Genomic DNA, 14,627 nt, shown 5'->3' with positions numbered 1-14,627 from the left:
GAGATATCAAAATGGAAGCCACACAGTCTGCACAGGAGAGAGAAGGAAATCTAGGTACAGAGTTTCTCGAGGACACTGCACACCTACAGCAGCTGAGCTATAGAGTGATATTGCAGAAGGCACTTGACTGAGGACTATATGTGTCATGGGGAGACTCCAGAAGAAAGTAATAACTTATCGACATTTTTAAGATCAGACCCACTATGACTATGTGCCATAGACACAGATGATACAAACTGGAATGAAAGTGACTTGACAAGAACTTTCCCCATCTCATGAAATTCCAACCCTAATATATGAGACATTCACTTAAAACCCTGATGCTGATTTCTCTTGGTTTCTTTCAGCTGTCTCAAGCCTGACATGGGAAAAAAGGCCAAGCAAAAAACTCAGATCAAGAAGAAGACGCTGAACCCTGAATTTAATGAGGTGAGGCTCATTAATCTCATAAGTGTACACATCCCGGGGGAGGGTGGAGGATACACATGATTCCCCCATCAATAAAATAACTCCTTATATTAATCTGTTTCCATTCGGAATGATACACACGCCCCAGTCAAGATATATTGGGGTTGAACATATTTGGCCTCAGTGAGCCTAGGCTGGAAGAGGGAAAACAAAATCAGCCTGGAAACATACACCAGCATGGGGGTTAAGGGGAGAAACTTGGAACTAAAATTACACAATTGCTATACAATTCATTAACAGTTTGCAGTCACCTACACAAACACTAGTCTGGAAAGTACTGTTGCCAATATGAGCAGGCAAAGGCTTAATACATTTATGTGACCTGGATTAAAGCCTTCTCCAAAAAAAATTGGACAGAGTGATATATGACCACATCAGGTCTTCGTCTCCTAATATCACAAAAGTGATTTCTAGGTTTGATTGGTATAATACAGTACAAATACTGTATTGATCCTTATTGTAGTTACATCTCGTTATTGGTTTTTTCAAGTGGTGCTTTGTGAAGTGCATTGGACTGAGCCTCACTGCCACATAGTGGTGGGATATGAGTTCACATGCATACTGCTGAATTTCAGTCTCAACCATGTGGCTATGGAGAAACACATGGCCTCCATTCTGCACTTTCCCAAGTGGATGGATGGATTTTCAGAGACAGGAACCCCAATTATAACCTAGGGCAGGAGAGTAGCGACCAGGGGCTGGAGCAGAAGGTAAGCGCCCACAATGGTGCCAGCTTGAAGCCCGGGGCAATTTTTATTCCTGGGCATCATTTAAATGTCCCGAGGCTGACTCCCACCTGAAGCCGACGGGGACAATATGGAGGCCGGAGGGCGAGAGTGGGAATTCGCGCAACTGGTCCCTGGCAAGGTTAGTGTCGGGGGCGGGAAACATAGGAACAGGAATGGCCATTCAGCCCCTTCAGCCTGTCCCACCATTCAGTGAGATCATGGCTCATCTGTATCCTAACTCCATCCACCTGCTTTGGCTTCATATCCCTTGTCTAGCAAAAATCTATCGATCTCAGATTTTAAATTATTAATTGAGCTAGCGTCTGTTGCTTTTTGTGGGAGAGAGTTCCACACTTCTACCACCCTTTGCATGAAGAATGTTTCCTAACTTCTCTCCTGAATGGCCTGGCTCTGATTTTAAGGTAATGTCCCCATCATGTCAGGGTCCGAGTTACATCATCAGCCTTTGACAGTTAAATATTTGTCAGGCTGGCTCAACGTTCCCAAAAATGACAGGGGGCCGTACATGCAGCAGAATCGCCACGTTTAACACCCAACCGCCATTTTAGCCCCCTGCCCATACCGTTCATTCTGGGCGGGGCAGGGTTATAATCGGGGCTCATCATTTCCAGGCTGCTCGGCCATATGGCTCACCGTCCCACTTCAGATTGATATCAGTTCACGTGACACATCATCCTGACTTGGATATATATCGCTGTACCCGCATTGTCGCTGGATCAATATCCTGGAACTGCCTGCCTAATACTATTGTGGGAGCACTATCAGAGCTGCAGCAGTTCAAGAAGAAAGCCCACTACCACCTTCTCAGTGCAACTAGCAACGGAGCCATAGATGCAGCCTTACCAGCATCGCCCACGTCTCAAGAACAAATTTATTTTAAAAAAGATATGGGTTCTTGTCACCCACTCAACCACACCCACCAACCCTTCCTGTTAATGCCTGACCCAAGGAGCCCAAGCATGAAGTGAAAAAAGTGAGTTGAAAAAAGAAGACTTGTTTGTGTCCAATAAGAAAAGACTCATTGTGGTTATCACATTTTTCCCTAGTGAAATGGATCAAAATGTAATCTTCACCTGTTGGGGAGGGTTTAAAGTCTGTGAAAAGCAGCACAGCTGAATTCAGCAAACATTTTAAAGCATTCTGAGTGAAACCACATTATATTCGAATTCAAAATCCATCAGGGCTCACATTGTCTCTTCCCTTCTATCTCGAACCCTCAATCCCATTCTTAGTGACTCATAGAATTGATAGAGGTTGTTTATTTTCTTCTAGAATTAGAAGACTTCTTAGAGGGCTTGAAAGGGTAGGCGCTGAGCGGCTGTTTCCCCTGGTTGGAGAGTCTAGAACTTGGGGTCATCGGGCTCAATTTTAAAATGGAAGTGCGGGTGTGTCGGGGACGGGAGGGCTACGAAAATCGGGGAAATGAGGAGCGGGAAACAAACCCGGTTCCAACACACCGACTTCCGCGTCTCACAAAGACGCATCTGGGTGCTCGCGCCGTTCCTCAACCCGGACGTCCCGTCGGCAGTTAAAGCCAGCGGGACGATATTTGAAGAAGCAAATACTTACGGTACTTTATTTCTTACATATTAGGTAGTTAAAACGATTTTCAACTTAAGTGGGCGGCTTTCCCACGGCTTCCGATTCACGCCCGGTGAAACCAGGCATGAAGGGCTGGATCAGGCAAAAATAAAGCAAATAAATGAAATAAAATAACATTTCACAACATAAAAAAGTAAATAAACCTACCTTTGAAATGATGTCACCTGCACCCCCCCTGCTCTGATGTCCGAGGTCTCTCCGATGTCTCCCCCTGATGTCTCCCTCTCCAGGGTATCTCCGAGGTCTTCCCCCCCCCCCACCCACTCTGATGTCCGATGTCCCCCCTCCTATCTTTGCCCCCCACTGATCTTTGTTCCCCCCACCTCATCTTTGTCCCCCCCCCCATTCTCTCTTGCAACGTGGATGACGTCTCTCTCTCTTCCTCCGACACCCCCCCCCCCACCCCCGCCCTCGGCGTTGCAGCTCCTGTCGGCAGCCAGCCTGTCAATCAGGAAACCCAGAAACAAGATTAATGAGCAGCAATTACCTTGCAATCTTGTGGGGAAAGGTAAGTTTTTATTTTTCGGGTTTGCCACGCACCCATTGACCCCCCCCCACCACTACCATCCCGCCACCCTTTTAAAATTGAGCCCATAGTCTAAAGATACGAGGTCGGCCATTTAGGACTGAGATGAGGAAAAATTTCTTCACTCAGAAGCTCGTGAATCTTTGGAATTCTTTACCCCAGCGGGCTGTGGATGCTCATTTGTTAAGTATATTCAAGACTGAGATCGATAGATTTTTGGACACTAAGGGAATCAAGGGATATGGGGATAAGGCAGGAAAGTGGAGTTGAGGTAGAAGATCAGCCATGATCTGATTGAATGGTGCAGCAGGCTCGAGGGGCCGTATGGCCCACTCCTGCTCCTTTTTCTTATGTAATCTTATGTCAGAGGCATGAAAAAAATTGTGGTTACCGATTCCTGTTTCTGTAGGAATTCTTCTATGACATTAAACACAGTGACCTGGCCAAGAAAACTCTGGAATTCTCTGTGTGGGATTATGACATTGGCAAAGCCAATGATTATATTGGTGAGTATAGTGACTTGGGAATTATTTCAATGAAGGGAGCATATGCTGAGGAAGAGTACCCGGATTTTAGCTTTGGATTCAGTTTCAATTCACAAAGGAATTCACGTGGAGTCAAAATCCGCATGTTTGAAGTTTTCTCAATAGGCTCCAAGATACTGAAATTCAACATGTTCAGTTCCATATTTTGTAACAGACACATCTATCAGCTCCATTCCATGTCTTGCAATATACATATTACTCCATTAACTTTGGTATATTCCATCCTATTATTGGTAGATGCGGCTGAGAAGGTTTGAAGAAGTTATTGAGCTAGCTGGACTGAGGCAGCTGGATTACCTTGAGTATAGGTTCAGTTGTTAAACTTCGGCAATCATGTTATTTTGGTGTTGAGTGCTTTAATTCAGTTCCCTCACATTGTTCAACTCAGGAACTTCTCTTTCAGCCATTCCCATCCCTTCAGTGGTATCGCCAGTATTACATGTATAAACAAAACCATTCTAAAAATTCTACAGCTATAACTAATATCTCTCCATTTACTGTAAATGCTTCACTGCTGTTTCTTATTCCTGTGGTCAGATTAGTCACCACTCATTTGTTTAAGACCCGTTACTAATTGTTCTTATATTAAAAATGCCACCAGGGTATTACTTACATGGTAATTTTGTCACACAAGGATACTGGGAATCCAAATGAGTTATCTAGAATGAAGTGTTTTTTCTTACTATTGTCCATATGGTTCCCTGTGTTCAGGCATCTATGCCACTAAATGCGTTTTGGTCATTTGGGTATCTGATGCGTTTGAAAACCAATCACCATGTCCTCAAAGCAAGCTACTTGGAAATACATACCCACCAGAATGGTTTCTGCTTCTCAATGTGGAGCGCACACTCTCTCCTCGTGGGGACGTGTTCAGCTTATGTAAGTCCACCGAGCTTAGGTGCAGATTGGCAGAGTTCTGGCTTAAGAACCCCTAACTGTGCACAGAGTACAGCTGAAGTTCAGCTAGCTAGGGCCACTCATTTACCAGCACAAAGCACTGAATAGCCTGATGCTTCTTCTCCAGCTAGGAGCACCTACCCACTGGGGCCTCACTTAGAGGGTTATCTAGAGCTGAGTGGGAAGAATTCTGCCCTCCAGTGAGAGGTATACCCCTCCAGGTTCCATAAGTGAGTCCCCACTTACTCCTCTCCCCCACCCCACCACCCCTCTCCCCCAAGGAGGTTAGTCACCAGATGGTTGTTAGACAACTGATAAGTGCAGGTTTGAGCCCTCACTTGGTGAACAGCAGAAGCAGAACCTCCTCATGAAAGGTAAGATGAGCAGCACTACTCATCATAAGATGTGTGAGTCATTGCTGCCATCCTCCTGGTCACAGCATGGATACACACCATATCCCATTGAATGGTGGTTCCACCAGTTAGAGATGCAAAGCTTCAGGCATGTCTACTTGCCTCTCTGCAACCCAATGATGGTAGGCCCGAACCCTAGAGATATGAGTGCATGTCCTTATACTGGGTTACGAAATACTGCCTTACAGCAGCTATCATCCCAGGTCTCAGAATTTCCTCATTGGCTATGTGATAGGCATTTTTTTTTAAGCAAAGTAGAGGGACCTACACAGGGCAACTTGTGTCACGCAAGCCACCCTGACATTCTAAACATCCAAGTCCAATGCTGCATAACAGATTTACTTATCAACAACTGCATAATCTAGGTCCTTGTGTGAAGAGCTTTAACTGAGAGACATGCCCGCCGTGAGACTGACTCCCCCTTCCAGGGCACTCAGTGACAGGTCGCTGTAGGCCCGAACCCTCCTTCCTCGTAACTACTTCCTCTTCTGTCTGGCATTCCTCAGACAGACCAGGGTAAGGGAGAACCCCACTGCTGAAGATTTTACCAAATGGAAACTAGCATCTAACGCTGGGCGAGACTAACATTCAGCTCTGGCTGACGCTAACCCCTGGGTACCACATTCACATCCACTCCTGATGGGAAATCCACTTCTAAGAAATGCTCATTGGTTTTCCACCAGTCCAGGAAACCAAACACTGAGTTGGGCAAATATTTTTCCACCATGTAAAGCTGCAGTGTTGTCTAGTTAAGGGTGCCATTATCGACTGTAATATCTATGGCAGTGACCCAGGGAGAAGAATTCTTGAGTGGTGGCATAGATGATGCCAGCTCCCATGTACCCTTATCTCCTAGGCATTAACACCCATTGAAAAGGAGAAAAAAATTATGTGTTGGATTGGTAGTACTGGCAGTATGGGAGATTTTATAATCTTCTTGGATGGATGAATTTAGATGGGTCCAATGTAACTATCTTGTGATATAATTCTATTTAAAACAGCTCAGATATTTTCTGCACATCATTCATTACTTCCCCTTCCTTATGCCACATGTTCATAGCTCATTCACTGTCTGTACTTTCTGTCTTCATCACTGAGCTGACTATATTGGTCACAAAATGTGGAATTCGGTACACTAAAATGAAGGGAATGGATGAAAACCACAGGATGAAATATTAACATTAAAAAGAAAACCACGGATGCTGGAAATCCAAAAATGCTAAAATTCTCAGCTGGTCGTAGTGTCCGAAAGAGAAAAATAGGATAACATTGCAAGTGTGGAACTTTATCTGAACTGGCATGGTTAGGCTGGAGGAGCCCCTTTTATAGGATTGCCAAGGTCAAGTAAGGATCCATACAAAAAAACAAAGAGGACAACGAAAAAACAAATAGTTGGAGGTTAAAAGTTCAAATTTACTAACTACTTTCACAATGAGGCAGCTTTTGTGTTTAAAATGTACAACAGATTTTAAAATGCCAGAATGAAGTGTAAAATCTGTGTACTACATGATGGTCTATGTCAAATGGGGTGGGGTGGGGGGGTGGGGGGGGGGGGGGGTACCTGGAACTGCAAGTGTTTGAAAGACAGAGACAGGAAAGGTAAAAATGTCAGACGTTCCACCAGAATGGATGAGGAAGGAACAGAATGTGAATGACACCTACTGGGAAAATCCAGCAAGAAATGTAGGAAACAGCTAACAACTGGTCTAGCACCCCCCACCCCATGTTCTCCCCCAGTCTCCCGCGCCCATCCCCCATCTCTCCCCCCCTCCCCCCCCCCCCCCCCGTCCTCGAACAGTAGTTTACCACCACGAACACTGAAGCAGATGGAAGACCACAAACTTAGCAACGGCTTATATTCAGGGGGTGGGACAATGACATTAACACCAGTGTTCCCAGCAAAATTGTGTCGAAGTCATCAACTCAGACTGTTAAACTCAAGCTGATCATTTATGTTTTCAGGCGCTGCCGTCCAGCCTTTAAAATGCTGGCGTGGAATTCAGGCCACACAAGCTTAAACTGTTCAGCCATCTCTGTTTAATCTAGTGAGGCTTTAATTGAACGAGTGGTGTTGCTTAAGTCAGGGAAACCCCTTCTTATTAAGCAGATTAGTCCTAAGCCTTTCAGAATGTTAAGCCTATTATAACTATTAAAGATCGGTTTGCATTGCAAGAATCAAGTCCTCCACTAAATCTCAGGAACTCTTGCCCAATACTAAAGAATTCTACAAATACATACAGATTAATTGGAAGAGAAAGACAGCTTGGGTGAGACACGGTTTTCCTCTGATTTGTGCTTACTTCCTGGTTGCAAAGCCAGAGGAAAAAGGGGCAGAGACCCATGATGCTGGGTCTCCAACCTCTTTGTGTTCCGTGCACATTTCTGTGAGTTTCTCTGGGAGGGAATAGGCAGAAACATGTAAATCAGAGGTAATGAGGAAGGATTGATGTCAGCACACCTCCCGTCCCATTTTCTGGATCTCTGTTTGGCAGTGGCACACATAGGAAATGGACCTCAGTGCTTGCACCCAGCCTCCTCAGATTGGAGGATCTGAGAAGGGACAGGCATAAAATTCCCGGAGGCTCCAAAAAGTCAAGCACAGGGACAGCAGGTCAAGCATCAGGGCTGGAGGTCATCCGGCTGCTGCTTTTGGACAGCGACAGGAGGCCTCGAAGCTGGTGGCCATTATTCTTCTGGCACTATTTCTTCCCCCCACTGCCCACCCCAAAAAAAAGGTAGAGTTTCCACTCCTACCTTTGGGTGCAAGCTGTTTCCAAGGGACATTCCTGCACTGGGGGAATATTGGAGCCATTATAATGACCTGACCCTACAAATAAGGATGGGTTCAGGTCCCATCAGGTAGAGCTCATGTGCTCGGGCGGGTGGGTGGAGGAAAACTCTTTCAGCTGCTGACTCACCTGCTGTGTATTTTCAGCATTTTCTGTTTCTTTTTATTTCTTGTTAATTCATTGTCCGTTAGCATCTTCTTCAGTCCTAACCTAGGAGCATGAAAACCAATTTAATGGCCCTGTTGTCACTTGAGGTTGGCTGAGATCAACTCCAGTGTGGACTAGGGGTCAATCTTGGACCTTCCTGTTTGTACCACAGCACCGAGTGCATTTACTCACTACAACAACAACTTGAGTTTATACAGTGCCTTTAACGTAGTAAAATGTCCCAAAAACCATCAGAAAGTTTAAATCAGAGTTTGATTTAGAAATACTGAATTGAACAGAAAGTAATAATTCTTTTTTGATAAATACTAGTCTTATTTTCAAAGCTTACCGATCTGGGTGAATCACATTGTATGTAAGATCACAGAGCACACATAGATTCATACAGACTGGAACATAGACAGATTCACACAGTTGGATAGCACTATACATAGACAGGGTTAGTGTCATTTCTTGAGGCACAGTATTTGATAGAAATAAATTAAGATACCAATGGTTTGACTGCAGTGATTGGGGAACCTGATTTCCTTGTCCATTGTCTTTATTATTTGATTGTTTTCCTGATGTTATTTGTGTATAACACCATTTTTTTTCCCGTCTGTAACAGGCAGTATTATACTGGGCATTAATGCCAAAGGAGACTGCTTGAAGCACTGGTATGAGTGCCTGAAGAACAAGGATAAGAAGATTGAGCGCTGGCACACTCTGTACAATGCGAACCCTATTCCCAGTGACTGATCAACATTCCTATCAGACCCTACATTTTACTTTCCACCATCAAATCCGTTCACTTCCCTGCTCCTTCCTCTTCTTTGTCCCTTTCATTCTCTTTAATACCAAAATACTTTGATGAAGGGACATCATCTTCATGAAAAGTGTTTAACCAACATTTTTTCCTTTGTTTACATACAAAATATATGCTGACATAATCACCTTGGAACACATCACTGCACCACATATGCAAGACATCACTGTGAGAAAAATGGTGCATGATTCTTCTGGCATTATTTCTTCCCCCTAAAGAAGGTTGCCAAACAATTTTCTGGGAAGATCTTTTCCCATTAAGCTACTCCAGGGGTTCGGGTCTCTTTTTTACTTTCTAAAAATGCTTGGCCTTTCCTTAACAAATTTTCTCCGATTAGAACCAGCCAAACTACACATTGAGCTGGAGGGACCACCAGTTTCCTCAACACCTTTCCACTGGCACATGTTATCACTGGATATCCTGTACCAGGGCAGGAGATCCAGCTGCAGCTCACATGCAGTCCCCCTCATCATGATGAATGTTTGTGCTGACCTACACTCGCCAGGCTAAAACATCCCATCCGAGAGGCGGAAGTGCAGCGGGATCCCAGCAGGGTGGGGGGGGGGGGGGTGGGGTGGTGGGTCACAATTTGAAGCAGAATCTGGATCAGCCAGGTTTCCTACCATTCCCTTTAAATTGCACTCAGGGTGGAGGGTGCTTCTTAGGATCTAGGTTCTATTACATCAAAGACAACTTTGGGCCCAAGTCCAGGGCATTCCTGGGCTAAAAGCAGATGTAGGTCCTGTTCTGGGTCTAGGGAAGGCTGCTGCAGCTTAGAAGAGAATGGTAATCAATTCCGGAGGGATGGATTACTGTTGAAAAGATGGCCGGAAGATTTTTAAAACATTTTTTCTTTTCCACTTCAACCTGTTCCAGGCCTTTTAGGCCTTCTCTCCGACTTCCGCCTCCTCAGTGAACAGGCACCTCTGTTGTGCCGTTAGAAGTGCAGGCGCCTGCCCCGAGTATTCAAATAACCCCCATCCCTGAGATTTAGGATGGGGTCAATAGCAAGCACAATGCCAGATGCAAGTCTTGCTGCACTGCACTTCATAGGGGTCTGCGGAATTTCCCGCCTGCTGACTCTTATGCAAATGCAATTTTGACCTAAAATTATTCAATGTAAGCTGCCCAGTAACTGTTTAAAATGCAAATTAAGCAATGCCTTTGACAGTAAACTTTAGGTCCTAAAATGTGTCCATCACAAATATTGACCTAGGTCAATCATTACGTCATTAAAAACCATTTATGCATAAAGATAGAGTTGACAGGTACTCAGAAACTATAGAATTTCGATCTAGCCTATGGGATAGACAATCGCTGGCTTCCTAAAATGGGTATTTATATTGAAACTCTAACCTTTTTCAAGAGCAACAAACCTAGGGCAGGGTAGGAGAGAGAGTTTAAAGGGAAAATATATTCTACTAAAGTGCTTAAAGTTGTAATGGGAAATCTCTGAACACCTGTAGGTGTCTTAGTTATTGCGATGTTGATCTGCTAATTAGAGAAAGAATGGGAATAAACATTTTGTACACGTGACCTTATAAATGCCGAGTGTTACCCTCAGCCTGCTATTCCTATTCATGATATCACTGGACACAAGGTCATGACATCAACAGGGAGAAGTTCTGTATAAAATATCTGCTCTCAGGCTACCTCTAACTTTTAGCTCTAAATCACAAACAAAGGACAAGTGAGAGACAAGAGAGATGATATAGATATCTTCCTTTTACAAGTTTATGAGGCAATTTACTAGAATAAATGTTGTCTATAACTGATTTAAGAGCAGGGTAAATGAGTTCCTGCAGATACTTATTAAATGGGGGAGGCATGCCATGTAAAGAAGGATTCGGGTGGGCCGAGTTCCTGGTATGGTGTACTTTGAAAACTTGGCCGCAAGAACATGATGTTGGTCACTAGGGGAGATTTTTTGCTATGCAGCAAGTGATGTATCTTCTAAAGCACACATTTTCGATCTTAATTTTAATTAAAACTATTATCACTGAATTTCTCTGATGACCCAGCTGGTTATGGAAAGATCAGCTAAGCAATATAGATCCCTGTTCTGTGCTGAGTTAATTGATCTCACTGGGATGGCAGTTGGGAAGCGACAGTTGGGCTCAATGCTCCAGATTTGGGAGGGTTCTTACTCCTGATTGCTATCCACTGCCTTGTGCTGGATAAGTGTGAATATTGGGATAGAACAGAATTAGGCTCAGCTTGCTTGCCTGTACCCCATAGTTGAATAGCCTCCAACACTCATTGTCACATACTGGAGGATTCCTGGCACCTGTAGAATCATACCCTACGTAGGGCCTCTAGCAGAGAAAGGGAGAAAATTAAAAGAAAAACGTCTTCCAAACAGCTTCTGGAGCAAAAAGCAGGAAATGCTGAAAACACTCAGGAGGTCAGTTGGCATCTGAGAGAACAAGCAGGTTTCCATTTCAGGTGTGGATCCTTCATGAGAACACCTGCTTTGGTAAGCTGTCTGTTCTCTCTGCAAATGCTGACCCACCTGCTGAGTGTTTCCAGCATCAGTTGTTTTTGTTTCAAAGTTCCAGCAGCTTCAGCTTTTTGTTTTCTGTCCAAACAATTTCTGTTTAATATATCAACACTCTTCCAACATTGAATTACCTTCTCATTTTATCTGCATTTTCAATTTCCCCGTCAATAAAGAGGTCAGCGATTAAAGGGATCGACAATTAAAGGAGGATTAAGTATTCACTGAATTACCACATAATCCTAGATGATTTTAAGGGTGTACTACACATTCCTCGCTCTCCTTATGTTCCTGTGTTTTATGCTTTCAAACTGCTGGACTAATGTAATCATGGAGCAGACATTTTGTGCAGAATCCCCTCATCATTGTCATTGTGAAGCAGTGTAAGAGACCCATGGGCAGCTCACTTGATTGATAACATCACAGAGTAGGGGAGTCTAGATAAAATGTCTGTTCTCAGGCTGCTTCTGGCCTGCAGTTTGGAAATCAGGACAGAGAAACAAAGAAAGACTCCGGGACATAGACGTTTAGAGGTAGGCGTCTTTCGAACATTCAGGATAATATGGCAATTAAGTACATAACCCTTGTCCTTTAACTGCTTTTGAGAGATTGTCAGGCGTCTTTTGTCACCAGATGTCTAAAATTACCTGGAAATCTAGGGAGTTCATCCTCTGTGTTTGAAGTACAATTTCTTTCTTTCAACAGAGAACTGATTCACATACCGAAAACTCTTTCTGTTTAACTGTTAGTAAAAACCTGTTTTTTTTTACATTGACTTTAATTTCTAGTTTTCCCATGTTGCTGAGCCAATAACAGTGTGGTGTGACATTATCAACTGATGATAAAGGCACAATGATCTCTCCACAGGAGCACAGGATGCTATCAGCAAAGAATCCACTATGTTTGCTGTCAAAAATGAAATAATGCTGGAAAATTATGGTGGTCAAGTCTTAGGGCTCCAGTTATTTCTAACAGGTATGAATGACTTGGATAAGGGCATTGAAAGCACAATCTCCAAGTTTGGAGAACATAGTATTGGAGATAAATTAAATATCTAAGCACAATACCACCAATTCAGAAAGATTTGGCTTTGTTGGGGAACTGAGTCAGTGTGTAAAGTGATACGGGAGCAAGAAGTATGCTGAATGGAACTGTCATACAGTGTAGTGATCAGGGTTGGAACATAAGAATATAGGAACAGGAGTAGGCCATTCAGCCCCTCGAGCCTGTTCTGCCATTCAATTAGATCATGGCTGATCTGTATCTTAACTCCATCTACCCTCCTTGGTTCCGTAACCCATAATACCCTTGCCTAAAAAAAACCTATCAATCTCAGTTTTGACATTTTCAATTGACCCCCAGCCTCAACAGCTTTTTTGGAGAGAGAGTTCCACATTTCTACTACCCCTTTTGTGAAGAAGTGCTTCTTCATCGTTGAACTGCCCAGCTCTAATTTTAAGATTATGCCCTCTTGTTCTGGACTCCCCCACCAGAGGAGATCGTTTTTCTCTATCTATCCTATCAAATCCTTTAATCATTTTGAACACCTCAATCAGATAACCCCTTAATCTTCTATACGCAACGGAATACAAGCCTTGCCTATATAACCTGTCCTCATAATTTAACTCTTTTAGCCCCGGTATCGTTCTGATGAATCTGCACTACATTCCTCTATGGCCAGTATATCCTTCCTGAGCTGCGGTGCCCAAAACTGAATGCAATGCTCCTGATGGGGGTCTAACCAGAGCCTTATATAACTGTAACATAATTTCTATCCCTTTGTATTCCATCCCCTTGAGATAAAGGCCAACATTCCATTAGCCTTTTTAATTATTTTTTGTACCTGTCCAATTAGTTTTAGTCATTTCTGTACATGGACGCCTAAATCTTTCTGCTCCTTCACAGTTCCTTGCTTCTCACCATTTACAAAATACTCTGATCTATCTTAGGTGCAAAGTGTATGGCCTCACACTTCTCCACATTAAGCTCCATCTGCCTCAATTTTGTCCACTCACTTAATCTATCAATGTGCCTTTGCAACTATCTGCTCCAATCTACACAATTTACTGTGCCACCTAGCTTAGTGTTATCATAAACTTGGATATATGGCTCTCTATTCCTTTGTCTAAGTCATTTATAAATAAAGTGAAAAGTTGATACCATTAGTCACATCCTGCCAATTTGAGTACATAGAATGGGATTTAGGTGATGTTGTGGAAAAATTGTTGAAATCATCAGTCCTGTATATGGCTGCCATAAAAGAAACAGGGTTATGGGTTGCATTAGCAAAGGGATAGAATTCATTCAAAAGAGGTGTTCCTGCATAAGCTCTTGATAGACTCCATCTGGAATTCTGCATACAGTACTGGCCTTCATGCAATAGGACAGGTGTTCTTGCCCTTGAGAGGGCAACCAGAATGATACCATGGGCAGATTTTCCTTCTTTATTTCCTACGGTTGTAGACATATCGAACGGATTTCCAGGGACGGCTGTTTAAGCAAATAATGCAAATGGGTTGAAAAGACAGGTAGGTGTGTTTTCTAGAGAAAGAAAGGATGGATCCATCAGATGAGAAAATGGGAAGGAGGCATTGATTACCATGTCCTCTCACCTTTGGAATCTTGGTATAAAACCAGCCCAGGCTAATGAATGAAAGCCCCCTTTTTGTTCTCCCTGCTGGGTGTTAGGGTCCTAATTGAATTGAATTGGGTGGGGGGGGGGGGGGTCAACAGTTGGGTTTACAATACAAAATTGTCCATAATTTATCTAACTTAGAAGTCTTGCTCCAAGAGGGGCAAGCATAGTTTGTATGGCAAATGGAAACACCACCTTGAAGCTTTTCTGAGTTTGGGCGGGGATAATCCATCTTGTTGGCATAGAGTGGCGGCTGTTTTAATCCAACCCATGCAGAATCTGCTGTGTTTGGGCTTGATGCTGACACTGAATGCGAAAGTGGTAAAAGTGTTCCATTTCCCAGTTCTTCTATCCCTCACCTGAATGGAAACAAAATTCCTCTCCCCACCCACCACCTTAGCAACAAAGAAAAATGACAAGCAGAATTAAGTTTGCTGTTCCTGGGTGGGTTGATTTGGGAACTTTAATTTAAATATTTATGGAGTTATGCAAGTAATTCAGCTGGTGTAGAATTATTGGCTGTGCCTAGTTACACA

At 43.5% G+C, this 14,627-nt stretch overlaps 1 protein-coding gene across 1 annotated transcript in view; it reads left to right on the top strand.

Moving 5' to 3' along the window:
* Positions 1-8,951, top strand: part of rph3ab (rabphilin 3A homolog (mouse), b) — a 66,388-nt gene extending 57,437 nt beyond the window's left edge. Inside the window, exons 16-18 of the mRNA XM_068006329.1 lie at positions 348-429; positions 3,755-3,851; positions 8,762-8,951. Coding sequence (XP_067862430.1) covers positions 348-429; positions 3,755-3,851; positions 8,762-8,892 — 310 coding nt within the window. The 3' untranslated portion in view covers positions 8,893-8,951. The remainder of the gene's footprint in view (positions 1-347; positions 430-3,754; positions 3,852-8,761) is intronic.
* The last annotated feature ends 5,676 nt before the right edge of the window (positions 8,952-14,627 follow it).

This window comes from Heptranchias perlo, chromosome 25, assembly GCF_035084215.1.
Source record: "Heptranchias perlo isolate sHepPer1 chromosome 25, sHepPer1.hap1, whole genome shotgun sequence".
Taxonomy (NCBI): Eukaryota; Metazoa; Chordata; class Chondrichthyes; order Hexanchiformes; family Hexanchidae; genus Heptranchias; species Heptranchias perlo.
Note: the sequence above shows the minus strand (reverse complement) of the source record. Positions and strands in the feature narration are given on the sequence as shown.